General features: G+C 40.9%; 1 protein-coding gene across 2 annotated transcripts; it reads right to left on the minus strand.

Moving 5' to 3' along the window:
* Positions 1-25,308, minus strand: LOC141965386 (tropomodulin-3). Of its 2 annotated transcripts, XM_074916905.1 has the most exons (11): positions 25,211-25,308; positions 17,992-18,178; positions 16,437-16,593; positions 8,556-8,678; positions 7,861-7,950; positions 7,220-7,350; positions 5,936-6,043; positions 4,330-4,473; positions 3,860-4,004; positions 2,676-2,745; positions 1-1,770 (listed from the first exon to the last, which is right to left on the minus strand). In XM_074916905.1, exons 2-10 carry the CDS (start codon positions 18,115-18,117, stop codon positions 2,690-2,692), a joined length of 1,080 nt encoding a protein of 359 aa, XP_074773006.1. In that variant the 5' UTR covers positions 18,118-18,178; positions 25,211-25,308; the 3' UTR covers positions 1-1,770; positions 2,676-2,689. The 2 variants fall into 2 exon arrangements, with proteins under 2 accessions (XP_074773006.1, XP_074773007.1); XM_074916906.1 differs by lacking the exon at positions 2,676-2,745.
* Between the last annotated feature and the right edge of the window lie 1,345 nt (positions 25,309-26,653).

Genomic DNA, 26,653 nt, shown 5'->3' on the forward strand with positions numbered 1-26,653 from the left:
TTTTCAGAGCACACATTTATTTGTAATTATAATAAAAGGCCGATTCTGAAATACGAAAAAAAAAAATGTCCTTTCGCGAGTATAAACCAGTTATATACATCTTCACTGAAGGCACTAGAGTTTAAAATTCTCTGTACAGTTGTAGTAAAATTCAAAGTCACCTCTGGAATAAAGTCTGTCTTTAAAAGATCCAAAACAAGATTTGCAACAAATTACAACATGGGCCCAGTGTCAGAGTTGCTCTGTTAAATTTTCATCGTATATACAACCTGATGCAAAAATCTCAGTCCAATACGTTTTCTACACATAAAATGCTCACCGTATTATGATCCCTTGATGAAAGCAGTTGTCAGTTGAATTCTGTTGCTATATAGCCAGGCAGCCCTTTAGAACATTTTTCCGAGTTTGATTTCACGACAACATTGAGCAAACTATTACAGTCCAGTCCAAACAAACCTACACCAAAAAGCCTTTAGATTTTAACATTACTTCAAAGAAGTTTACTGTGATTATGTACAGAAGTTGAAGTGATTCTTGTTGCCTTATTAGTTTGCTTAGATATAGAACTTTAAATACTTTCATAATTACTACACCATATAGATTTGACACTACATATTGGTTAATTTCTGCATGTCTTACGTAGTGTTTCAACAACAAGACTTAAGTGGAACAGAAAAATCCTTTCTTAAAAGTGCTGCTTCATTGTTTTATTAAAAACGATAGATTTATATGAAGTACTAATAGTTTAATGCAACAGCTTGAAAAAAGGGATTTTTCCATTTGCCAGAACTTAGGACAGTGGTTTTACAGCTAAGGCTGCTTCTCCTGTACAGAATTATGCGGAATTAAAAAAATGCATGTCCATTACTTTTAGAGAAATTGATACTTATGAATGTAGATAAGGATTTTATGTAACTAAATAATGCTGATGAACACATAAAAATCAGTCTTAAAACATATCCAGTTTAGTTACAGAACAAGATAGTTATATGACCTTTTCACTTTAAGGATTCAGGTATAATAGTAAAACTGTCATTTTGCAAGGCTCCTATTTTTTTTTTTTTTGGTAAGGCTTCCACTTTTTTATTAATTCCTCAGATCTCTCGGGAGAAGTCTTTAGCCAATTTATTTTTGTTTGCTTTAAAGGGATGTCTTTAAACTTAATCACAGTATGAAGAACTAATAAAAAATAGTAGAATTACAAATAAGATAGCTGTGAAAGATTTCTTTTCAGTGCATACGAACAAGGCTGAACAGCTCTACACAATGAGCCCGACTGTTGTGTGAAGAATCCCTTATCACTAACGCATTGTTTTCAAGAATATACACACCCCTCCACGTAAATAACCACCCCCAGATTTTCTAACAAATATTTCAATTGGGTCATTATCTGCCCAGTGATCTTGAATATCCCATTCTTTGACTACAATTAATACCATTGATTTGTAATTACATTTTTAGTAGAAAGCACAGCCAAAGTCTTGAAATATAAAAAAGATCTTTAAAAAAAACCCCAATCAAAAACTATGGTACAGAGACTGGTGCAGTTACTGTGTCTCAATCTGAAAAATGTGATGCATACCAGCAGATTATTAATATAGCTTTGCTTTAAAAGGAAAGGGGTTTCCAGTCTTTTCCCTTCTAACCCAGGTAAATGCAGTCCAAGATTGCCAAAGCCCAGGGAGATGAGTGTGCCTTGACGACCCTTGAAATCTCCACACAGTTTTGACAAGAAGATCTAGTTGTCTCCTTCAACCCTTCTCTTGCGAACTGTAACGAGAGGAAAAAAAGAAAAGTTTTACTATCTTATCTATTGTAACTACTTTTTGTGTTTCTACAACCTCAGCAGTTACTTTGCTGCATAAAGTTTCATAGTACATCTTAAGGTAATTCACACTTAGCATTATCCATAAGTGTTAAGCTTATGCTTTAGCAATGCTTATCGCATTGTTCATGAACAACTTCAAATAGTTGTGAGGAGAGACTTGTGGGAAACACAAATCATTTTGTTTAGTAAGCAGATTTAGCCAGTACTCTTTTTTAACATTGCAGTTTTCTAGTGGTGAAGAATTAAGTTTCCGTGGCTTCAAAACAAATGGTACAAGGAGTTTCACCGTATATCTAGTGAGATGTATATACACTTTGCAAAAAAAAAAAAAAAAAACCCACACCAAACGGTGTTCCATTCAATAGCCTAAAACATTCAACTGTCGGAAAGTGCAAGAGCAACAAAAATTTGTGAATAAAATCACTAAAAGCTCACATTCTGTTTAGGCTTAAGAATATGCAAGATTGACTGAATGACTGGAGTTTTTCCTCAATAGTATTTTCAATTGATATTTTCTTTTCCCTTATCAAATGGTGTTTTCTGTGCAGACATAACGAATGAGGCTAAGGGTCTTAGACACTATATAGAGCATCTCCATCTTGTTTAAAAAAAGTTGAGCAAGCACATCTATGTAAGAAAGTTTCCAACCTTAGACTTCTCCAATCATGCAGTTAAAAGCAACATGCACACAGTTGCAGACAAAGAAAAGGGAAGTAGTACAACATAGTGTAAACAAGGGAGAAAGAAAATACAGATTATTATTTAGAAGAAACATACAAAGAGAGAAATGAGAGACTGAACATCTCAGTTTTCAGTGCTCAATACCCATCTGGGTATTCAGAGTAACCTGTCTCTGTAGCTTCAGGGCTGGAGAGATGAAAAGGTATTTGCAGAAACTTTTACTCGCATACTCCAGACTAAGAAAGCAAAGAAAAAAAGGCAAGATATCAATAGAAACAATAGATTTCCAACAGTCAAACACTAAAATGAAAAGTATTGAAAAGAGAAGATTTAAAAGAAAATAGAGACACCTCTGAAGCTTTATGACAAAAAAATAATAGCTGGTTTAGAATCTATTTTGAGGAACAGTTATGCAGTGCTTGAGTGCTTTTATTCTCTCTCTATGCTCTACATTCTGTTACTTCTCCTCCATCTCTTTCAGAGCTGTTCTCCACTTTAAACTTTACTGAGAGGGGAAACGGATCTTTAAACCAAATTCCAGTTTCCTTTGTCCTTCCCTCTAATGTATTCCTGAACTACTACTACTACTAAACTGCCTGGCCCATTTTCACACTGATGAATGTGCAATCCTTACCACAAAGCATCTAAAGCCAAAAAGTTTAATTAAAAGGAGTTTTAAAACGTAATTCTGTTTAATTAGATGGACCACATTATCTTGTTGTAGTTGAGAGCCTCAAGTATTTGCCATTATTATACAAACGATTTCCACTCACGTGCTGTATTATTAACCAATTTGCTGCTGGTACATTTAGTTAGGTTTCTAACAGATGAGCTCCAACAAAACTTACTGCAGCAAATAAAGAGCCTCTCCTTGAAGAGAGGCAGGGAAAGTACCTGTGCATGAACAGAACCAGCCTCTGCACATGACAGTACGTTCAGTTTCCTTGCTCAACCAATCCAAATTGAGACTGGGTGTACTGTCATTGAGGGCATCCTACACTAGTAATTACAAGTACTGCTTTTAAAGAACTAATGAATCTTATCTGAATAACACTGAACAGTCAAAATTATTATTTTCTCTCCGTTTTCCACAACTCATGTGGAATTTGAATGTTCTTGTTCTAGACTATGCTAAAAATCTACAACTCGTACACCTGAACACCCTGGAACAAAAGGAGAACATCAAGTAGCAACAGAAAAGTAGGAGTAAAGCACAGGAGAGATCTGAATTGACCTACTCATATTTTGCTATCCTGGTTATGTCGAGAGAAAAACAGAAGGAACAGACACCTTTAAAACCTGTGCCACATACACATTCATCTGATAGGCACTTTCTCCGACAGGTCTTACCCAAATCATTATTTTTTGTGATAGCTGCAGCTGCCCTGGCTCGAGGTCCCTGTTGTGTGAAATGGTATCCAAATTTGAGGATCTTGGTGTTTTCTTCAAGCATTTTGGCAATTTCTACTTCTGCAATCGTGCCCAGCTGCTGCCTCTGTTAAAATAAAAGATACACAGAGACAACAGAGCTTAGGTGTATTCATCCTAAGATCAGAATACTTTCATCATATTAGGCAATAAACAGCTTCGTTTTGATTAATCTAAAAGACAGAAGGTCATAAAGTACATTTGTGCACTTTAAAGCACAAGCAAGCACAGAAGTGACCAGGAATCAACTTCAACTGGATGTTTCTGAGATGTTTCATGGGGTTAAAATACTTAAAATATTTTGGAAATTTTATCACAAGCTGCTTTCTAGAAATATGCAGTCAACTAGGACAGACTGATTTTAATTATGATATAACCACCACCACACTTACCTGATTATCAATTTTGATCTCCATCAGTGTTTCATTGTCTTTCAGTGCATCAACCAGTGCCAAAATTCCAACTCCAGTGATGAAGTTTGATTCTATGTTTAAACTTTTTAACTTGGTGTTTACTCTCAGCATATCTGCAAGAGCCTTCGAATGCAAGAAAGCATCATTAAACTTCTGAATTTTGCTACAGTACATCACAGGCGACAGTGATAACCATTTCCGCTAACTAGTTCAACAGGAGCAACAAGTTGACAGATGCAGGATGTAACTTTGCAAGTTTTCACTCCCTATTTGAGACTGAAGTGAGTTTTCAACCCGGCATTATCTACATTCCCTTTTTTAATAGTATTTAGTCGAGAAAAGGCCTGTCTTTTGCTTGTTACAAACTAAAAAGCTACACAGAATATTAATTGTCTGAAATTAGCATATTGGCCCAATTCCATTTTGTAGGACTTCACAGCATACAATGAGTAATGCAAGCTAAGTAAAGGCCAAAGAAAGGGTATTAGTCAATTGAAAGGAAAATTAGATATGGTTAATTTGTAAACAGGAGATCTGATTTTCAAAATGTTTGTGTCTACAGACTTGGTAGGAAGAGGTAAAATTCAAAGCTCTAAGCACAGTACCAGCATGTAGCCAAAAGCACGCTTATAGAAATGGGATATATACCTGATCTTATTTCTGAGAAAATAAGAAAACAAAAATAGGTAACTGCTGAGGTATACTGTCATAAAAATCATACCCTTTAATTTTTTTTTTTTATCAAGTCACAATGCAAAAAAAAAACCCAACAGAACCACACCTGAAAAAACAAGCCTTTACAGATTTTTATTGCAAATGTGTAATTTCTACTGAAAAGGAACTTCTTAACTGACCCAAACCAGAGCTTTCAAATGTTCATTTGTTCATTTAATGGAGTCTTTCAAACTAGTTTTCTTTCTAATTTGACATTAAAACAAAGGCAAAGTGTGGCCCTGGCAAAACAGTACTGTTTCCTTACCTCTTTATTTACAAATACGTTAGATACTGCTTTTGATTCAACATAGGAGAAACAGGACCAGATGATAAATGCTTAAGTTTCAATTGTGTCAAACTTGACTAATACTATGCTTTATATGCCAATGCTTTAAGCCAGTCTTTCATAGCAGGGAGATGAGAGAAACAGGTATTTTACAACTGTCTTCAACTAAAACTCTAGTTAGCTGAAAAAGATTATGAGCTTTTTTAGTCCTCAAACGTGCTTCCTTTGAAGTTAATTTTGAATATACTATTGGCTTGTGGAACAAACATCAGGAACTAAACGGTTAGGAAAGAAAAAAAAACCAGGAGGGAGGTCAGCAAAATGAAAAATCAAGGGAAAGGGATTGCAAAAGAAGAATTCTCACTCATCTCAGATCTGATGCATTGCTGCATATTAGCCAATCAGTAATCATTTACCCACTTTGATACAACAAAGGTTTGTTAAAGAAAACATACTTTAGAGTGTAACAGAATTTAATCATTTCCATTGCTAAATATTTAAACAGGATTCAATTTGCCCTCTTACCAGTCTTTCCATCCTAACTTCCCCTGCACCCCGCTTAAGCACGTTAGCAAGAATACTTACAACAGCAACAGGATCGTTGCTTCGGGTGGCTGCAAGGCTGAAATTCTTCACATGTGTGTTGGTTTCTAAGGCTTTTGCAAATTCTTTCAGCGTTGGAATTGGTATGTTCTTGAATTAAAAATAGCATTTCACTCTCTTGAGATACACACGTTTATCCCCTTCCCCACAGCTTTTCCGTTACTTACACTCTTTACAGCAAAGTGTACTATATTAACAACTATTGCTGGCCTCCAGCAGTCTCACAGTAAGGGCCTACACGTGTAGCAAAGCTCTATGTAGGATGCAATGGCTATTAAGAGTTACCAATTCTATAAAGCAAAGTCATCTTTACTACATTGATGCCATTGCCACAATCGAAGCGTTAAAAAATATTTCGCTGACTGCGCAAAATGTACATGAATTGAACATTCTGTTATCAACATCAAATTAACCTCCCGCAAATAAAAAAATATTTAGAGCTTTAGACTGGTGAAACCATTAGCATTTCATTCTCTGTGTTCTACTAAGAATAATTCCAGAATTTGCCAATTTATAGTTTGATAATTTTTTTATGGTGTATTAGCAACTATGCTTAAAAGGAGTCATTTTAGACAATTAATTAGGGTAACAAATTTCTCAGTTTGTTACATTAGAAATTTTGTTCTGCTGCCTTTTTCAGCATTTATTTTGGCTAGCATTTCTCTATTGTACAATATTCGTAAACTATGTATTTTATTTCCTTCCTTTAATGACAACAAAGACCCTAGGCTGCTAGCAAGGCTGCTGTCTGCATTATAAGTCAGGAGTGCTATAGTTGGGTTTCCTTTCATGCAAATATACAAAAGTTTTAGTCATGTTTAAAAACACAACTGTTATACTTATGAGCAGAAGCTGCCCTAATTGCCACAGCTCTTTTGTAGGAGAATCAGAAGGAGGTCGGGTACCAATATCACTGTTTGCAATAGCAGTAACTGAGAGCACAATGCTTCATCGAGGACAAAGGATTCAAAGCAGTCGTTAACTCCACAGTGGTGAACTGCTGGAACTGTCCCCAACTTGGCAGCAGCAGAAATCTGAGCTGGCAGTAAGAAAATCTAAGACTTTTTAAGTACACATTTGGCAAAAGAAACCAAGATGGTTTATTGGTTTAGCTCCAGGTTTCTAAGATTACACACACTGCAACATTTAGCAGAAAGGCTGCTGTACTTAAGATAAGCCTATCATGCTCTCTTACAGAGTTTTGCAGCTTAAAGTGTCTTCTACTGAGAAAAAGCAGCATATTTACTCCAGAGTTCAGGTAATTACCTTAATGTTATTTAGATTAACTTCAACAAGTCGAGAATCATTATCTTTAATCCTTTGCAATGTCTCCTCCACATTTGTTGGATTTGGTGGTTCATCAAAAACAGGCAACATTTTTTCACCTTTGACTATATCTGAGAAGTAAGACAATTGTAATCAAACAGGTCACATCTATTCACTGTGAATAAATTATACACATACTCAATATTTGCTGTGTTTAAAGATCATTTCAGTAGTCTTTACATCTCTCCCCCCAACCATCCTCTCCTGACCATATTTTCATAAAGTTCAACTCTTTTCCAAGGGCCCTCACAGCCCTTCTGCTTTTCTAGCACACCAGCTTTTTTCAGAAAGCAGATAGGGTTGACTTACAAACACAAATATGAAACCGAAAAGCCAACACACTCAAATGCATGTTTATGCCTACGTTCATCCCCAAAAGTGACTTAACTACAGAACAGATTTTAGCGTACATATATTTTAATTCCACTCTTGTCAGAATTCAGTTATCAATGTTATAGACACACATTTCCAAATCAAGACCGAACAGTCTATAAAGAATGCTACTGCAATAGAAAATAGTTAATGCTATAGTAATTGCGTGCACTACAAAGAACTTCTCTACTACTTGTGTATGCACTTACTTGAGAAGCTGTCTTTGTCAACGCCATTACTGCTTCCTACTACATCACAGAACTGACTGTTTGTTATCAAGTTGGACATTCCCAGTATAGCTGTAATAGGGAAAAACAGAAAAAGCAAAAACCAATTTTACAGTTCCTAATTCAGTTCGGATACAGAGTTCCTTTAAATAACAACAGAGGTTTATAAAACACCAAGTTATCAGTACAATAAGCCATTCAATCTCTTAATAATTTAAAGAAAAGTAGAAAAATATTAACTCATTATAGGCTTTTTAGTTGGCTTTCACATCTTAGGAAGATTTGACCTCACCAGGTTCAAGCAAAGTTAAAAGTGCAGTTGAGTCCCAAAATTCTTGACTGAAGCTTTATGAATACAGGCACATAGCAACACATTCTTAAATGCAAGAAAAAGCAGTAGTGTACACAGCAAAACCCAGCTAGTCTGAGGAATGAACTCAAAACCTTTGAGTTTGAAAATCAGGTATCTTTTGCAGGCCAAAATAATCTACCTTCCTGTAATTTATCACAAGTCAACAAAGATGATAAGCTACAAGCAAACTCAAATATAACTTCATCTAGTTTCTAACTACAACTTCCTATAGTAAGATTTCAGATAACAAATATGCTACCACATTAATTACAGATATTCCTTGCCTAAATATGCACCAGCTCATTCATACTTCAAAAAAACTAACCTGCAAGGTCACCTAATTCTGTGTCTGTGGCACTGGTCAAGGCTTCCTCCAGTTCTGGATCAAGAGAGAATTTTTCTTCCGTATAAGACTGTACAGGTTTCTGCTTGGGGATAAATATTTTCCCTGGAGTAAAGAAAATTAAAAGTCTGGTGTTACTTTGTATTATATAGCTACTTACCTTTAAACTTTTCTGAACTTAAGGAATACGTATTACATTTAACAAATCCTGAGAAAAGCACCAAGGACAACATAAAGGAGTGATGTTTCTTCTGTTTGTTCTTGAAAGTCAGAGATGAGGAAAGAGCCTAAACAGGAACATAACATTACTTATTCCAAATTTTCAGTAGTCTGTATCATGACTCCAATCTTATCCGTTTCTCCTAAGGATTAGAAAGTAAAACATAAGCTTCCATTATACATTTTAAACAGCCTAGAAAAAGTGCCCATAAGGAAAATTTACTATCACTAGAGAATGATGACTGGTATCCTCTCAAGCGAGAAAGGGACCCAAGCAGAGCTGAAATCTGAATATGTCAGAGAACTAGAATATCAAAGAATCATCTGAAATCATGGACCTGAGTATTCACTGCAGTGTTACAGCATACGTGATCTTTCTGATTTCAGATGTGAACTCAATTTTGAAGTTAAAAAGGAGATGCCTGAGCTGCCTGAGAAAACCGGGGTTTGTGAACAGCACAAACCAAGATGATAGATTTCACTCAATGACACTATTTGCTAAAATGATACTTAGAAAGGTCACAGGAGATTCAGTGGGAGAACAGCAGTAGTAATATCACATCCTGCACCAACTTTTTAGTCATTACAGACAGATAATGGGAAAAGTTATTTTAGGAGATATGCATTATAAATAGAAGTCTGTGTAGTTAGCATAATTCCTGCATGTATCTTCAGCTGAAAAGTTAGGGTAAGAAATCAGAATATGAGAAAGCTATTCTAACAGTTATTCTGAAAACAGTTCAGATCTGAACGATTTAGAATTAGCCTTTCAGAACAAAGTAGTCTACCACTGGGTAAGAACCAGGTACGGGATGCTTAGGTTCAGGACAAATAGATACGGTAAATAAAAGCACTAGTACTGTATGAGAGAACAAAACTGATGCATTTCACAGAAGTAATTCACAGCTAGAAAACTGCAAATCTAATCTTAACAGTTATTCAAAGTTTTGCAGACTTTCCAAGTTGCCTGAGCTACCAGCAGAGCTGTAGGGAAGGGGTTCCCACTTCCTGTAGTTATTTCTTCCTGTAGCTGTAGGGAAGGGGTAGGTTGCAGTGCTGATAATTTTCCTAGGAAGTCTCCGTGCCAGTTCAGGAACTCACCTTCTTCCATATTCATAGCTAATAAACATTTCCACATACAAATCACCCTATCTCATCCCAATTACACGTGAAAACTCACCATGCACCAGAATCAGACCAGCTGGGCAGAAGTCGTAAGTCTTAAGATTTTTTTCCTTGTACTGCATACAAGCATATCTTGTTACATGTTTGGACTAAGACTAAGTTTAGCATTTTTAAGAACCTCCCAATGACAAGAAGCTTCATAGGGATGTTTCAGTTTTATTTCTGGGAAATTCCAACAAAGCAGGATTTTGGTTTCACCACTTGTGGGAAGCAATGCTTGAAGTTAGATCCTGTGCCCCACAGCAGATACAGGCATAACAAAATCCATCCACCTTCTCTCTCTCTCTCTGCAAATTCCAATCCTAGATTACAACAGTTTGTGGTTCATTTTCTTTTTAAAGGAACTTAATGCACTACCACTAGCTTTTAGATTACAAAGAAGTGTATCAGGCTTTTCTCTGACAACAGTTTGACAACGGAGATCGGTTGCTAGCAACACAGTATTTTTGTTCCTGGGTTGCTATCTCTTTGGAAAGTCGTATAAATGGTCATTATCCATATTTAGAAGCAGAAAATGAATCTCCTTACATAACTGCACTGACTACAAACAGCTGAAAGCAGCTGACATGCATTATCACCCATACCTCAAGTTTGATGGACAGTGCAAAAGAAACTATGTTTGCAGTGATTCAGAATTAAACTAAAACTTTCATAGATTGAAGGCTCAGGTAGTAAACATTTAAGATTATTTTGATAGAATTGGTACAGGACATTTCTAGTCCCATTTTATTTTACCAGCATCACCTACTAGGGAGACAATAACTTTTAACTTAAACTGTAGTTTTCAGAAGAGATACGAGAATGTTTGATGAGGTTTTCATTAATCCATGAAACACACTGAACAGCATACACATGATCCAAGGCCTTTCATTAGCTATGTTTGTGTTGTTTTCCCTCAGTAGTACAGACTAGTAAAAAAGGATTTCCAAGTACAAGGAAAGAAAAGGAAAGCACCATTTGAGCACCTGAGCCTTTGTTCACATCATCCTATTTGCAGTATCAGTGCAGCAGGCAGCGAGCGGGAGAAGGAAGGAAACTGATCTCAGTTAAAAGCAACTTTATAAAAATGTATTTCGATCTCTGTCAGCCTCCTGTCTCATTCATCACACAGCACACACAAAAAGAACTGCTTTTACTGATGTTATTTTAAGTAACATCTTAAATTCATAGGTTAGGAATTCTGGTTCTAAACGATTTGTTTCTTAAAACTGAAGTTATCCATACATGTCTGTTAAAAGCCACTCCCCTACAGAAATGCTCAATGCAGCCAACTCCAGTCACATGAACTGGGTCAGGAGCAGTTTTTGTTATAAAACAGGTCACACCCTTGTGTATATAATGTCTCACGCATTGGCTTCATTTCATCCTAGCCCAGAGTTCAGAGGTTTACAATGCACATGCAAAAGCAGGTCTTTCCCCACTCCCCACTTCTAGTAATGAACTTACTTCAAAAGGCCAAGACCTCTGTGTCTCTGGGGACAATGAGCTAACTCAAGCCTGCTGCCAAGACAGTTTGGCAATTATCTTCCTCCCTTACTAATGTAAGCTTAAAAAAAGATTACACATCTGTACAGCCCATGAGATGAATAGCTTTCTCGGCCCTCAAGTGGAACATTTCCAAATAGCAGGGATTTGATCACATGAAGGAACATGACATACTCCTTTGCAGTATCCTTGTTGGCTGAAAAGATTAAGCAATACAACACAAAGAGGCAAATTTCGGAGACGTTCACACCATTTCTGTAAGAATTATATATTCAGGTCTTCTGTGCGTTTAGTTAACATGTGAAATGATGTACATCCCAAGATTAATTCACAGGCTTTCTTTGCTACAGAATGAACTTTCAGTTCCAGGTTCCACACAACTGTATTGCTCAAAAGGCAGAAACGTTGGACAATGTCAGCTGAAGTGCCCTAGATGCACACAGACTCTGAGTACCTGAGGTGGGACTGAAATTCTTGTAGAAATCAGGTCTGTTCATGTGGCTGTGCACTGCACATTGCTGGTACTATTCTCACACTTCCCACAGTCCTACCCCCATGCTAGCAGGCAGCGAGCAACCACAACTTGCAGATCAGAAGACAGATTAAAATCCACTTTGCAGTACACTGTTTGCAGAAAAGGAATCAAGTGTCACCTGAGGACAACCAAATAGAAGCTCATCTCATCAGTGACTTCATGAAGATGAGAAAGCAATATCTGATCTATTCCTTAGAGGTTCATCAACCCAGAAATCAGTACTTCTTACCATGTGACACTCAGGTTCATCAATTCACTTGTAAACATAATCTAATCCTAATTTTTTTAATTCAACTTACTAGTGACTTCCTCAGTGTGTTACTGTAGAAACAGAACTGTTATTCATTATCTGATTACAGAGCACATCGCAGTGAGTTACAAAACTGTTTTACATTAAGGCCAGAGTATCACATGTTATTTTGTTCTAGTGGTCTTGCATGGAGAATGTCAATTCGACAAGTTGTTTCTCCAAAGCTCCTACAGGATATTAGCTTCATTTTACAAGATGTAGCACACTTCCCTTAAAGACCAGTGATCGGAAGGCTAACATAGAACACACCATCCCAAATCTTGCTGCAACAGAAGCAAATAGTGATCCAGAGCAACAGCTGAGCAGGGAAGACAGCAAAAGATCTCTAGCCAGGTGACTACAATTTCAGCCTAACATCTCCTGAGTGATAGAGCAGGAAAAAAACCAAACCCAAACTACCAACATGAAAAGCAGAAGTGACATGAAATGCAAATCTTCACAGAACAAACATCCCCCAGCAGGGATGCAGAGGAAGAGTTGGAAGAGAAAGACATGATAAGGAGAGTGCAAAGGCTAGAAATGCAAAGCTTAATTTGCATAATAATTTGCTAATACCTCGCGCTATACAGCACAAAGTACATTACTGATGTTAGATCTCGGGTGCAAAAATTCTCATCTTTTGCTATGCCGAGAAGCGAGGAGCGTTGGTCAGACGTGTGGAACACACTTGAGGGCAAGAGACTCTAGTGCTGAAGCCTCGCTTCACTGTCTAGATGAGATCCTTTTCCTTGCACTATGCCTTGTAAAATCTTAACGACACACTTGCCTACACAGATTGAGACAAAGCTAGTTTTGTTGAAATTATTACCACATTGCTCTCATGAATCTCCTGAACAATGGTTTACTGTATAGTGCAACACTTAATTGGAACAGAATGTGACTTAAGTCATTAAATCGCGTTTAAAAACTAAGTACGTTTTTAAGGATGCTTTTAGAAACAAAATCGGGCACTGGAAAAATGCAATAGAATTTAGGGACTGTTAAGCTTCACATTTCTTTAGCACTCTTCATCACTACCTCAGGACACACTATACTCTTTCAGATCTTCCATATTTCATAGCACACGGCAAAAGAGGGTTTCACAGATTTGGCAAAGTCATGTAATCTATCAGTGAAAGAGATGCAACGTTGTTTTAATAACGTGTTCTCCCCAAAAGAGGTACCTAGGACAACTGGAAGAAAGGATTTTCCTTTACACTATAGTAAGGAAACAAGGTTACCAGAATCAGCAGCAAGCCAGGATGGTTAAAATTAACCCAGCGTAAGCTGCTTTGATAAACCTGCAGGCCAAACTGCCATGCAGGACATCAGTTCTATGACAACAGTCAAAGGAAAGAGAAGCACAGATTTTCCCCCTCTTACTCCGTGAAGTGAATAACTAGACCAAGTTAAAGTAACAAGACCAGCTAGGCAAGCAGAAATATTTTAGCAAAGCCTGACCCACAATAATGGCACCAGGAAAACAGCTGCAACTCCAATCCATCTCGCTCCCCCCCAAACCTCTAGATCTGAAAGGTTACAATTGTCAGTCGTCTTCTGAATTAACAGGATAATCAAGCAAGATTTTCACCTACCCCTATTCCATAATTTGTTAGTGCTTCTCCATAATACATTTATTTAGCCAAAGAGTAAGATTATAATCCATTTTAGTAGTTTGTTTTCTTAATATTAAAGCACATTAGAATAAGAGCTTCCTCTAGATAAAAAAAAGATCCTATACATGTATTAAGTTTTGCTCCACTCCCTTTCCGCAATTTACATCTAGATAAAGATCATTATTTCTTGATTTCGTATCATCACAGAAGGAAGGGACATCAAGAATTATCTGATCCAACCTTCCTTGGCAAAAACACTTAAAGCATTCAAAAAGATTGTTACATAGGTTTGCTATGGCTATAAACATGGCAGCAAGTCAAAGCTGAACATTTTCAGGAGGAGAAAAGAAAAGGTTATCCCTCACCTACCACAAAACAAGCTTAGCCTTCTTGCCTTCTCCTGTCCATTTAACAGAGCATGAATTTCCATACTGAACATTTGTTTCCAAATGTTTTAATGAAAGCTGCATTTAATTTTCCATATTATTTTCTCTTTCTACCATTTATTTTAGTGTAATTGAAAAGTTAATAATAGCAATTTTTTTTTTTTTTTTTAGGAGATACAGGAAATTTTACTAACTGAAGTGGTATGACACATTGCAACATCCAGACAGACTGCTCTTTAGTAATACTTTATTACATAAAGGAAATGACATTTGATCTTTCTTAACCGAGATCTGCATTACAGCTGGACCCTTCTGGTTTTCTACATGATTCTCACAGATTTTATCTACCCAAACAAATAGTTTTGCCATGCGCATGTATACGTAAGCTGACTTTAAAGAACCACCTATCTGAATGAAGCACTAGTACTTAGTAGAAGATGTATTAACTAGAGCAGAACCTCCACGCCCAGCCTCACACCCTCAAGGAGCAGTGTACAAGCTCGCTGGGCTGCAAGGGATTCCCCAAACCAGCTGTGAGCCCAAATACACTCGGACTCAATCACATCGAACCAGGAGGCTGTCTCCAACACATACTAGCAAACGCGGTGGGCAAGAAGCACAACAGGGGAGAAGGCAGCAGCACACTACACAGCCAAACGTGGGATCAACAGGTACTTGCCAGCAGCAGAGGTACCACAGGGGTTCTGCTGCTCTAAGTGCCTTTGACTGCCTTCCACACTGAATACACTGCATTATACTTAACTCCGTTACTCTTACAGATTCAGTCAGCAAAACCCCATTCTCCTGTCAGCAAGGGAGTGTCAGAGTTATCTCTGAAGAAAAGTGGTACTGAACTACACAAATAAGGCAAAACATGGTGTATTAAGAAAGTACTACATCATATAAGGTGCAGCACATGATAAACTCACAATATCTCTATTACTTCAAGGAAAAGAGAGACCAACACTGTTAAGTAACAACTATCTGGTACAGACAGCGAAAACGCCAACACGCCAAAGAAAATTTTCACCCAATATACACCACAAGCAGATATACAAACTCAGTAGATGAATGAAGATTCAAGTCTGAAATAAGCAATGATTCACACCAGAGAATTAAGTAGAATTAAAGCGTTTCAAACCCTTAAGAAGAGCTTGTTCACCTTGGGCAGTGGGAATACAACTTATCAAACAATTTACTGAAATCTTACTGGAGCAGATCTGCCCTGCTGCTGGGGAAGGTTCAGACAAGCTAGGACTCACAAGCAGTACACACAGCCTGTGGCATCAGCTAAAAGCCTCCTCCTATCCATACACGCCCAGCGCAGGACTGGGAGTTTTTGTGTCCACCAACAGTGCTTAGTAAGGCACAAAAAATTTGGGAACTCTTGTTTTTGGGGAAAAAAAGAAACCATTCTTACAATATTTAAGATGCACACACTTTTTAAATTTACTCCTGAAAAGGAAAATGCTTCCCATCAAGTCCACGAGAAGACTAGATCCAAACCAGATTTAAAATTCCAGGCTTTAATAACGTGTCCACTCACTGGGTCAATGTTTCCATGGTTTTCAGACCACAAACCACCGCCAGATTTCAAAGCTTCGTGCAACGTTAACTGTGTAATTAGTTAATAATAACTATGCAATCTTATTAAACCTCTCAGTAAGGATACTAGAAACATGACTGCGTACACCACTTGCCTGGCCTTGTCAGCCTAGAACATCTTTGTACATTATTATATACCACGACATTATTTTACTGCTATTTTTCAAATTCAACATAGTCTTACAAATGTTACTGTCTGTACTCAGCCCCACAGGCACAACAGCAGCATTTGTTATTATTGACACAAATCAGGGGTAGCTTTTACTTTGAGGATACTATCCCCCTCAGAACTCTGCTATCTTCGATAGAATCTCTGAGTCTTATTTCCTTCCTGTGCTACATGCAAACAGCAGACCAGCCCCAGCACCACGAAATGCTTGAACAGGAAGCATCCTGCCTCTGCACAGTAGCACTCATTTGGAAACGCTGCGAGTTAAAAAGCATTAGCGCTGCCAGTACTTCAATAAACTTTGATTCATGGTAGTTCTGGCTAGTCCACTTCAGAGGTTTTATAACCACCTACACCGGAAAGGGTGGCGTTACCTTTCTTTTCTCTTGTGAAAGGCACATAGTCTTCCCTGTCTTTGTGCTCAAGAGCCTGCTTCTCTAAATACGCAAGGAGTCGCTCCCTGTCGAAGGGACCTGAAGCCTTTTTAGCAGTCTGGTCTTTCTGTCGGAAGCCTGCAGGCAGAAGTGCGTTCTGCAAAACAAAATGGAACAAATAAGTACAGCTTAGAAAGTCTGAGTGAACACCTGTTTGGTTTCATTTCCCTCATCCTTCTCCCTCTGCCCAAGGTTCAAAACCCATATATCATCCTTTTCAGGCAATCTTTGATCCCTTGCCAACTTCCTTTTTTTAGGGGCGGGGGAGGACACAAGATAATCTATTCTTTAGATACCAAGAATATAATTAAAAATAGAGCACAATGCACTCTGAATACAGCTGAAGCAATTCTCTACGTACAACAGCTCTGAGCACTAGACTTGCTAGCTAGTTTGCATTTCTTTTCTAGAATGAACACTGTTTAAATAAATAGTAGAAAATAAAACTCAGCTTTTCACAGGTTAGACATTCAGCAAGAGACTGCTTCCTCCATCACTTATATCTATGTGTTTCTGTGTCTTTAAGACAACTGCCTCTACTATTGTCCAGCATTTAACACAGAGTATTTCCTACTTTTAACCTGATTCAAGGTGTGGTGGTTTTTTGCTATCATCAGCATATTTCAGCTGAAGAAAAAGAAAAGAGGAAAAAAGTGGAGGATATTCGTATGGAAAGAACAGAAGGTATAGAAAGAAATTCAGACTCATAAAAGACACTTTTGCCAGTTCTCCTCTGTTAAAATACATATAAAGCCAAAGGCTATTAGAATATCAAGAATATCTTGCAGTACAACAAAACAGGTGATCATATTATTCTCAAATGATCCTTAAACATCAAGATTAAACTTAATCCTGGTATTATGAAAGCAAGAACAGAATCAAGTGGTGAAAACACAAGTCTTGGACTCTTAACGTTAGCTGCGGTATCAGTCCAGGATATAACTCAGCTCTTGATAACAGAAAGCTAAAATATTCCTTAGTCAATAACCCACGCTGACATAATCATTCAGGAGCTGAGTAATTATTTGCCTCCTCTTTGCAAAGTAAGCACGAGGACAGGAATAGATGTAGGCTACCAGATCCAGGACCAGGAATCTTTAGAACCGGTTAGCAGCCTCCCTCTCCCATAAAAGTCCAATGGAAGAAGCAACAAAATAAAAATGGATGCAAAAGGGCTGTTTACCAGACAACGCTGGAAAGAAAAGTTAAATAGGCCTTCCTAACTTGCAAGAACATGAGTAAGAGCAATTTTTATTTATAAATAAATCCTTGAAAGCTCTTCCTTGCAATCCCTTCTTCCATTTTCACATTGCAAACAGGAAATAAACTGTCAGAACATTATATGCACATATATGCCTATAAATATGATCATTCACAGACTAGGAAAAAACTCTGTCCAAAAGCATATTGTACAAATGAAAAAAAAAAAAGTCAATTTCTTTCAGATTAGTTTCTAAACAAATGAAAAAATAAAGCTTCTCTTGCTAATACCTACCTCGGGGTCAAGATCGTCCAAAACAGTTTCCAGTTGTTTCAGTTCTTCTTCTGAAAGTTTGCCAAGAATTTCATCCTCATCAAGATCTTTGTACTTGTCCAAGTCCTTCCGAAACGGGAGCGTCATGACTTGGGCAGTAGCAAGTTGCTCAAACACTTGAAAACCCAAGTCTTATTCTTAACTAGATCTATAAAAAAAATATTAAACAGAAATAACCATAGTTAAGGTAAATATCCCAACTACAAAGCATCTTCAACCTCCAAATACACCCCTGAAAGGAAAGGTTTTGCATGCAGTATTCACATCTATCTGTTATTCTACAACAGATAAAGAGTGCTTGGAAGCTGTACACACCTTGCTTCTTCACTGACAAGAATCCCATCCTGCCATGCCCTTTTCCATCAGTAACCAAGCCATATCTATTTTCAGATGAACACCAGTACCCGGTTTTCTCAGTAAGAACTCCAAGGCCATAATTCCCCCCAGAGCAGGGCAGGCTGCAGGGTAGGCACAAAGAGATACCAACTATACCTACTATTTATGAGTCCAACTTAATGCCACTGGTTTTGACAGATACTGCAGTCAAAAGAAGAGCTAAGATGCTTTACACTTACTGTTGCTGCTGCTGTTGGAGGGCAGTAATGGAGAGCTTCACTACAAACAAGCTAATTGGTTATTACTGACTCATATCCCTGTGTATTACCTACAGAGGGAACAAAGGAAGTTTGCCTCCAAGTTAATTATAGCACCGCCATTGAAGTAACATTCTGTTCTCACTAAGGAAAACTAAAATACCTTGATGAAAGGCTTAGGGAATACAGCTCCTAAGGAGTAGCACTCCAGTCAATCCTATTACTAAAAAAAATAATAATACAGAACAGACTGCATAACTGCTCACTAAATACTGCTCTTAGAGGAAACGGGCATTCTTCAAAAGATGTCCAGTCTATATAGTACTCAGACAAGGAGAGCACAGGGAACCTTTTTGCTAACAGTCACAATTTTTAAGCACTTGGCTTGGAAGAAACAGTTAACCGTGACAGTGTTGAAGCAGACAAGTTGGTTTCTCTCATTTTTCTGCAAGAAGTTCAGGGATTCTCCTTTTATTCAGCCAAATTCTTGCTTCAAGTTGAGCACACACACAAAAAAGGCAACTTGAATGACTCTCTGCAAGTAAGCCAGAGTGTCCGTAATGTATTTGGAGAGCAAAAGCTAGATCCATACGTTCAGGCTCAATAGCTTCCCTGACCCGTTTCTCAGCTCTACAGAAATACTGATAATATATATATATATATATATAATATCTATATATAGAGAGAATAACAGAGATCAGACATGCAGCAAACATTATTTGCTCTCCAGTAGCCCACGTTCCAGTTCAGATGCTCATACCATGTATACTAACTGCATTACTTCAAACCTGCACTTACCCTGTACCTCAAAAGCAGATCAATTTTAAGTTATTTCCTCTTAAGTAAAAGGAAAAGAAGGGCCTCATATATATACTATACGCTGGAATCCCGCTTACAGAGTCCTTCATCTCAGTTGTTTACATCAAGAAAGGTCTCCCTGTCTGTCACAGTTACATACAGTGATATTTAATTCAAGGCCACTGAAGAGACACAAGCACATCGAGGTTCATCTGCGCCATTTGGTCAAGTTTATCTGTAAAGTAAACCTGGTTTTAACAACTGCCTTTGCGAGAACAGTGAATTTTCAGTTCCTACCAACATCTACACCTAATGCGGAATATGCTTACAGCTATTTTCAGGATGTCTGCTTTTAAAAAGTATTACTGTTATAAACATCAGAGCTTGTTTGTAAACCACAGTTGACATCAACAGGACACGATTCCAAAGCTGAACTACTAACTTAGGTAAAGTTCTCCTGATCATTACAAGAACAAGGAGGAATGAATTCTCAATTTCAGGGTAAATTACATCTAAAGAACAGTGTCTGGCTTGCTCTGAACTAAAACCAATCACATTGGAAGAGCTTGGACCTTTTTTAAGAAGCCCCAGAGCTGAGAACATCCAAGTTTAATGGCTGCAGAAAATGCAGAGGGCAGCACACCTATATTTTTCAAAGCTGTGTTCCAAAGGAGTGTCTCTGTGGTCTAGTGTGCCACCTCCTACAGTTTTCATACTCTCATGGTATTTGTTTCTCCAGGTGCATAACAGCTGAAGGACAATTAGCTGACAGCTGCACCAGATGCCACACAATCTGCATGCAAACTTCTCATTCCTAGAGCCTTAATGCTTTGTCCTTCCTGACAGTTTAAGCCATTACACACTATCATAAGAGAAAAACATTTCCTGCAGCCGATTACCCAGCACTGTTTGTGAACAGGCTGCACTGCCTGAATGCTGCATCAACACGCTGCTATTTACCACATTTCTGCATGTCCATTTGCATTCAAATATTTCAAGGTGTAGTTCTAACAGTTAATTATAAGGAACAGAATAATTAGCATACTGCAGAATAATGCTCCCCTTACTGTGACAGAGAGTTAGCACTGCATAACTATACGTGACATTCACATAGGCTGTATTTCCTCTCCATGAATGGCTGTAAAATGCTGTTACCCAGAATTAATTACCTTTTATTTACTGCTTTGGTATGTCTCACATTGGAAAACTACTCATCCTTTATAATACATTAATTAACGTTCAGGTCATAGCCCTTAGTCTCACTCATTTCTCTATTATGATCAAAGTAGCTATTTCAAACCCTGACCTACAGTGTTCCCACACACACACACACACACAAGTGAAAAATAAAGCAGGAGAGTAAAAAAAAAAAACCATTTCTGTAAGTGAGTCTTCAGCAAGAGGAAGAGAATCACATGTGGCCTGGCAAATCTAAGTTTAAAGAGTTTTGGACATATTTTCTAATAGCTATCAAAGGTGGGTGTTTGGTTTTTTTAATATGAAAGCATACTTAACACAAGACACCTTCAAAAAGTTACAATGGTAAGCTGATTAGCATGCCTGTACCACACAGAGATTGCTTGATAATGACTTTCAGAAACTGTTGCTACAAAAGAAAGCACAGCACATATGACACTCATGTATTATGTGCTAAAAAGCAGGTTTTAAAACATGGTGTCAGGAATTCTCATTGCCTAAAAAGGGCATAAAGGCCAGCTGAAGCCCTAATCTAATCAAACAGGCCCCTTCACTTTATTAAATACATTTGGTACTCTTATTTGCTTTACATCACCCACTGTAGCAGCGCAGCACAAAGGTACACACGTAACACATGACAAGTTTTTAGAAGGAGCAGTTATTTAGACTGTGTGTATTTGTGGCACATCTTACTGCAAAATCGTAGGCAAAACTTTTAACTATCAATTTTGGCCTCGCAAATACTTTGCACGTTTTTGATGAGCAGAGCTAGTTTTCTTCTAAGTATCTTCCTTAGCTTTACTGCAAAACATTACATATGGTAAAAGTCACAATTCTTTTTTTCAGATATATAAGGTAAAGTAAGTTCTTTGCTCTAGCAACTTTATAGTTGCTTAAGAAACATTTAGAGAAATGGAAACAAAGCCGTCACTTCCAATCAATCCCATTTCATTTCTCTGTTAAGCAGAAGAAAAGTTTTAAAACCAGAAATGAAGATATTCTGCTGGACATTACAGAGGTAAAAAAAAATCTTGCCATTATTCCTCACCTGAGAAATCACTGAACAACTAAAGCAGAAGATAGCCATTCTAGGCCATTTTATAACTACCTGACTCATCCCCTGAAAGACTGTCAAGCAACTCTCACACAACTCTTATCTACAAGTTAAAATATTTTTGTTTTCTCCTCTCAGAAAGTGTATTTTTAAAACCTGAAAGATTCTAAAAATAGTTTCCAACTTTCTTTCAAAAATTCACCCTCCAGAAATTTCTATTATACTACAGAACACAATTTCTTGCGACCCTTAGAGGATTAATTCTTTAGAAGTATCTTGCTCACAGGAAACTACAATCTTGTTAAAGTCCACTGTAAATGGTTTCCATAACTTGGATTTTAAAATAGAAGTGACATCATGAAAAACAAACCAAGCCGGTTTTGGCCAGCACTTTTGCAGAGTTCACTTTAATCTCATTTGTTCTCCACCCAGCCTCTGGGTGAACCCGACCCAGAGCAGGGGGGTCTGGAGCAGGGGGATCCGCAGGGCTGTCAACATTCCTGCACCAGTCAGGGCCCCAGACCATTCCAGCTGCTTGGAGCAGCCTAATCTGAGCATTTCCCCAGGGAACCTCTAGGATGGCAACAATTTTATTTTTCAGTGTGCTAGATTATTCAGAACTGTTTATGAACAATGTCGCTGCACTTGAAAGAGCTATCTTTACTTACAAAAGCTAGGAGAAAAATGAGAAAAGATAAATATTACCATAATCCCAGCAGGTTCCTTAGGATGTTTTTGTAATGCCTTGTGACAACTCTGCTGAACAGCCCAGTGCTGCTTTGCTTAGCAGAAAGCTCTCAAAAACCTACCTGAGCCTTCCGAACCTCCAGTCCCCACGGGGCGGGGTACAAGGACCAGGTTCTGCTGCCCAGGGACCCAGCAGACATTCCCTAGCACAAAGCTTTACGGAGCCAGCAGGTGGCACTCACCTTTGCCTACGCTTTTTGCCCGGGTAAATTGTGTTTTCCAGGCAGTAAGGAATAGCTATTCTGGGCTATATTCCTACAAAAGCAAGCCTGAGGCTTCATTCTGTTCAAATAAACAATTCATTAAGTTTTATACACGGCAAACTGAACTTCTCCAACTTTACATTTGTCCATATAGTGACCTGGGAAGTGGAAGGGGGACAGCTACTGCAGAGTAACAACAAAGACCATGAAGATTCTTCAGTGATGAATGAAATCAGAAAACACCTGTATTTCCAGTTCCCGCCAGCTCCTCCTCTTAACAGAGGACACCTGGAACCACACAAAGCTCACATTACTCTTTTATATGTACCAAATACAACTACACAGAACTGGGGCAGTGTGTGTGCACCTTGCAGGCAGGGTGCTCTGAGTGACAGCTAGTCTGCCAAGTTGGCATTGTCCCATAAAACCTTACTCCTGCGTGCCTGTTCACAACCACCAGTCCCCCACACTGTACAGACGTCCTCATCCCACCCAGGCGACAGCAGCAGAGCTGGGAACTCCACAGGGCATGGAAGCAGCAGCCTTGGCAGTGCAGGAGGTGGCATTTCAGCACACCTGCCTCCACGACACTTCCAGGCATGCTCATCAAACTAGCTGCAGGGCTGATGTCATGATCCCAAAGACATACAAGGCTGGGATAAAGCTAAAAATCCCAGATACCACAGGTACTGCCTACGCTGAGCAGCTCCTCTGGCAGAATTCGCCTCTCCAGCTGTCCATTCCCTCTCCCAAAACGCAGGGCAGCACCACTGCACCGGCAGTTTCTGACTGGCCAGGATGAGGGATGTTTTGGCATAATTTTTTTTTTTCCAGACAATACCTGGATTTGCTTCAATAGAGATGTACTGCCCATGGACATTGATATCTCCTCCTGGAGGAACTGCCTACAGGCATTTCAGTCAAAAAGAAACATTAGATGCAAGCTATCCCAACCTTTACAAACATTCAGATATTTGTATACACTACAGAAAAGCAGCAAAACTTAAAAGCCTCAAAGCGGGCAGCAAAAGAAATTAACTTCATTCCCATTCTGTTACTTGAGGATACATTCAATATTTTATACTGCAAATTTAAAGCACACAACAACCTCTCTAGAACCTCATTTACCTTCAACACAGGCTTGCGCCCAGCCGCAAAGAAACAGGCGGGTAGCTTTCAGAGGCTTACACCGAGAGCTTACCTGAAAAATTCTCAGGAAATCACACAATCTCCTGGGTTGGAAAGGACCTTGAAGATCATCTAGTCCAACCGTTAACGTAGCACTGACAGTTCCCAACTCCCCCAGATCCCTCAGCGCTGGCTCAGCCCGACTCTTCAACCCCTCCAGGGACCCCGGGGACTCCCCCCTGCCCTGGGCAGCCCATTCCAACGCCCAACAGCCCCTTCTGCACAGAAATCCTTCCTCAGAGCCAGCCTGACCCTGCCCTGGCACAACCTGAGGCCATTCCCTCTTGTCCTGTCACTTGTGACTTCATTAAAGAGACTCATCCCCCCTCTCTGCCCCCTCCTGGCAGGGAGTTGCAGAGGGCCAGGAGGTCTCCCCTCAGCCTCCTCTGCTCCAGACTGAACCCCCCCAGTTCCCCCAGCCGCTCCCCAGCAGACCTGTGCTCCAGACCCTGCCCCAGCTCCGTTGCCCTTCTCTGGCCACGCTCGAGTCATTCAATGGCCTTTTTGGGGTGAGGGGCCCAGAACTGAACACAGAAATCGAGGGGCGGCCTCCCCAGTGCCGAGCCCAGGGCTCAGATCCCTTCCCTGTCCCTGCTGGCCACGCCAGCGCTGACACAAGCCAGGATGCCATTATAGAGAAGCCCGGGGTGCCGCCGCGCCCGGGAGCCGAGGGGGTCCGGCCGTTCCCCGGTGCCGGCGCCCCTCGCCCCGGGCCCGCCGGGCGCAGCCTGGCCGGGCGCTCGCAGCAGCGGGGCCAGCACCACCCCCCGCCAGCCACGGGCGCACCGGGAAAGCTCTTCCGTAATTAACTGTCATTAATTAACCGGCGTGCTTTGTAAGTTGTAGAAAACACACACATATATATATATATATATATCATGTTGAGTGAATTACGCTAACCGGATCTACAGGCAAAGTTTTTAAAGTTACAGTTTCCGTGTCCCACAGCAAAGTTGGGTCCCGGGTAAAAAATAATGAACCGGTACCCCCCACCTGAGCGGCCCCCAGCAAACCCCCCCGCTCGCCACGGCCCCCAGCCCCCCCGGGGCCGCGGCAGGAGAGCCCGGGGCCGAGAGCCCATCTCGGCACGGCAAACCCCGCCCCGCGCTGAGGCAGCCCTGACCGTCCCGCTCCGGAAAACCGACCGAGGCTTCGGGGGGCCCAACGCGACCCGCTGGGCTCCGGGGCGGGCGGGCGCCCTCCCAGACCCTTCCTCCTCCTCCTCCTCCTCCTCCTCCCGCCGCCGCCGCGGCCCCTCTCGCCGCGCTGTGGCAGCGGGCAGAGGGCTGCGCCCGCCCCCCCGCGTCCCCCCCGGCCGCCCCGCGGGGACGGCCCGGCACAGGCACAGCCCGAAGGGTCCCGGCCGCCCTCCGGCCCCGCCGCGGCCGGTCCGCACTCACCCGGGCGGCGGCAGCGACCCAGCTCCCTCCGCCGCGACCAGCGCCCCCGCGCCTGCGCGCCGGGCCCGGCGGGAGCTGTAGTCCGGCGGCGGGGCGGGCCGGGCCGGGCACCGCGCCTGCGCCGGGCGGGGGCGGCCGCGGAGCGGCGGGCCGCCCGTCCCGGCCGTGGGGGGCCCGGCCCCGCCAGCGCTCGACACGCACGGGCCGGCGCCGCGGTCCGAGGGGCCCCCGGGCGGGCGCGGAGGGCGGGAAGTGTGTCCCCACACGGCCCGGCCGCTTCTCGCCCCCGGCCCCAGGCAGCCGTCGTTGGTTCGACGCCTCGAAGGCTCCAGGCCCGGCGGCTCCTGCCCCGCCGGGGCGTGAGCGGGAGCTGCCGCTTACACACAGCGGTGCCTCTGGGGAGCCTCGGCGGGTGTTGGACAGGGCCGGGAGGCCGGCGGGTCCCGGCCGCAGGGCTGCGCGGAGCGGAGGAGTCGCGCCCAGGCCGGCGTGTGCCCGGGCACCCACGGCCCGTGTCTGTGAGCGCCTGGGCTCCCAGCGGCCGGGCCCTGCTCGCCCTGCCAGCCCAGGGGTGGCCCGAAACTCCCGTGTGCCTTTAGAGCTCTCGGCACCCTCGCAGAGCTCTCTGGCACCTTCCTCCTCCTCTCCCGTGGCCTCTCCAGGCTCCTCGCCTTCACCTCTGCCTGTATTTTGTTTTCTCTGTATTCAAAACACGCAGCTTCCTCCTCCGGGTTGTCAGGCGGGGCACCGGGGAGGTGAGTCCCTCGTGGCTGGGCTCAGTGCCTGCTCCCTGCCTGACCCAACAAAAGGCACAATTACAGGGAAATGGTGGCTTCTCCTCCAGCGCTCCGGGCCAAGAGCACCCTCAGCGCTCCCTCCCCTTGGCATGAGGCAGGAGGAGTTCAAACACCAACGTGTCCGGTTAAAGGCTGGCGGGTGCTTAATGAACATTCATTCTTTTTTTTGATGTTTCAGCTACCAAGTGTCATGTTCCAGTAAACACCGTGTGCTAGTAAACATTAGCTATGTACAGGGTTTTTTAAAGCTTTATAATGTGAAAGCACTCTGGACAAATTGTCTTGAAAACAGTAAAAGATCTTACCTGATTTAGTCTGCGCTCTATCAGATTTCGGTGTACCTGAATGCTGGAGCTGCTCACAGCAGTCTTCAGAGGTTTGTTTTTTTACCATGGATTTGCTTTCTTATTTCAATATTGGAAACGGTTAGACTTTTCACACCTCAAAATTAAAAAAAAAAAAAACAGCAACCCACAATTAAAATTAAGGCAGTTGTCTAGCATGTGTCATTTAGTTTGAATGTCTGAGCTTCAGCAACATAAAATAACGGAAAATACCGTTTTACAATAGAAACTTGAGTAACCTTCCTAGCAGACATTGCTATTCCCACTTTGAGGTTAAGGCATTTGTGGCAGGAAAATAATAA

Source organism: Athene noctua, chromosome 13 (genome assembly GCF_965140245.1).
Source record: "Athene noctua chromosome 13, bAthNoc1.hap1.1, whole genome shotgun sequence".
Lineage (NCBI taxonomy): Eukaryota > Metazoa > Chordata > Aves > Strigiformes > Strigidae > Athene > Athene noctua.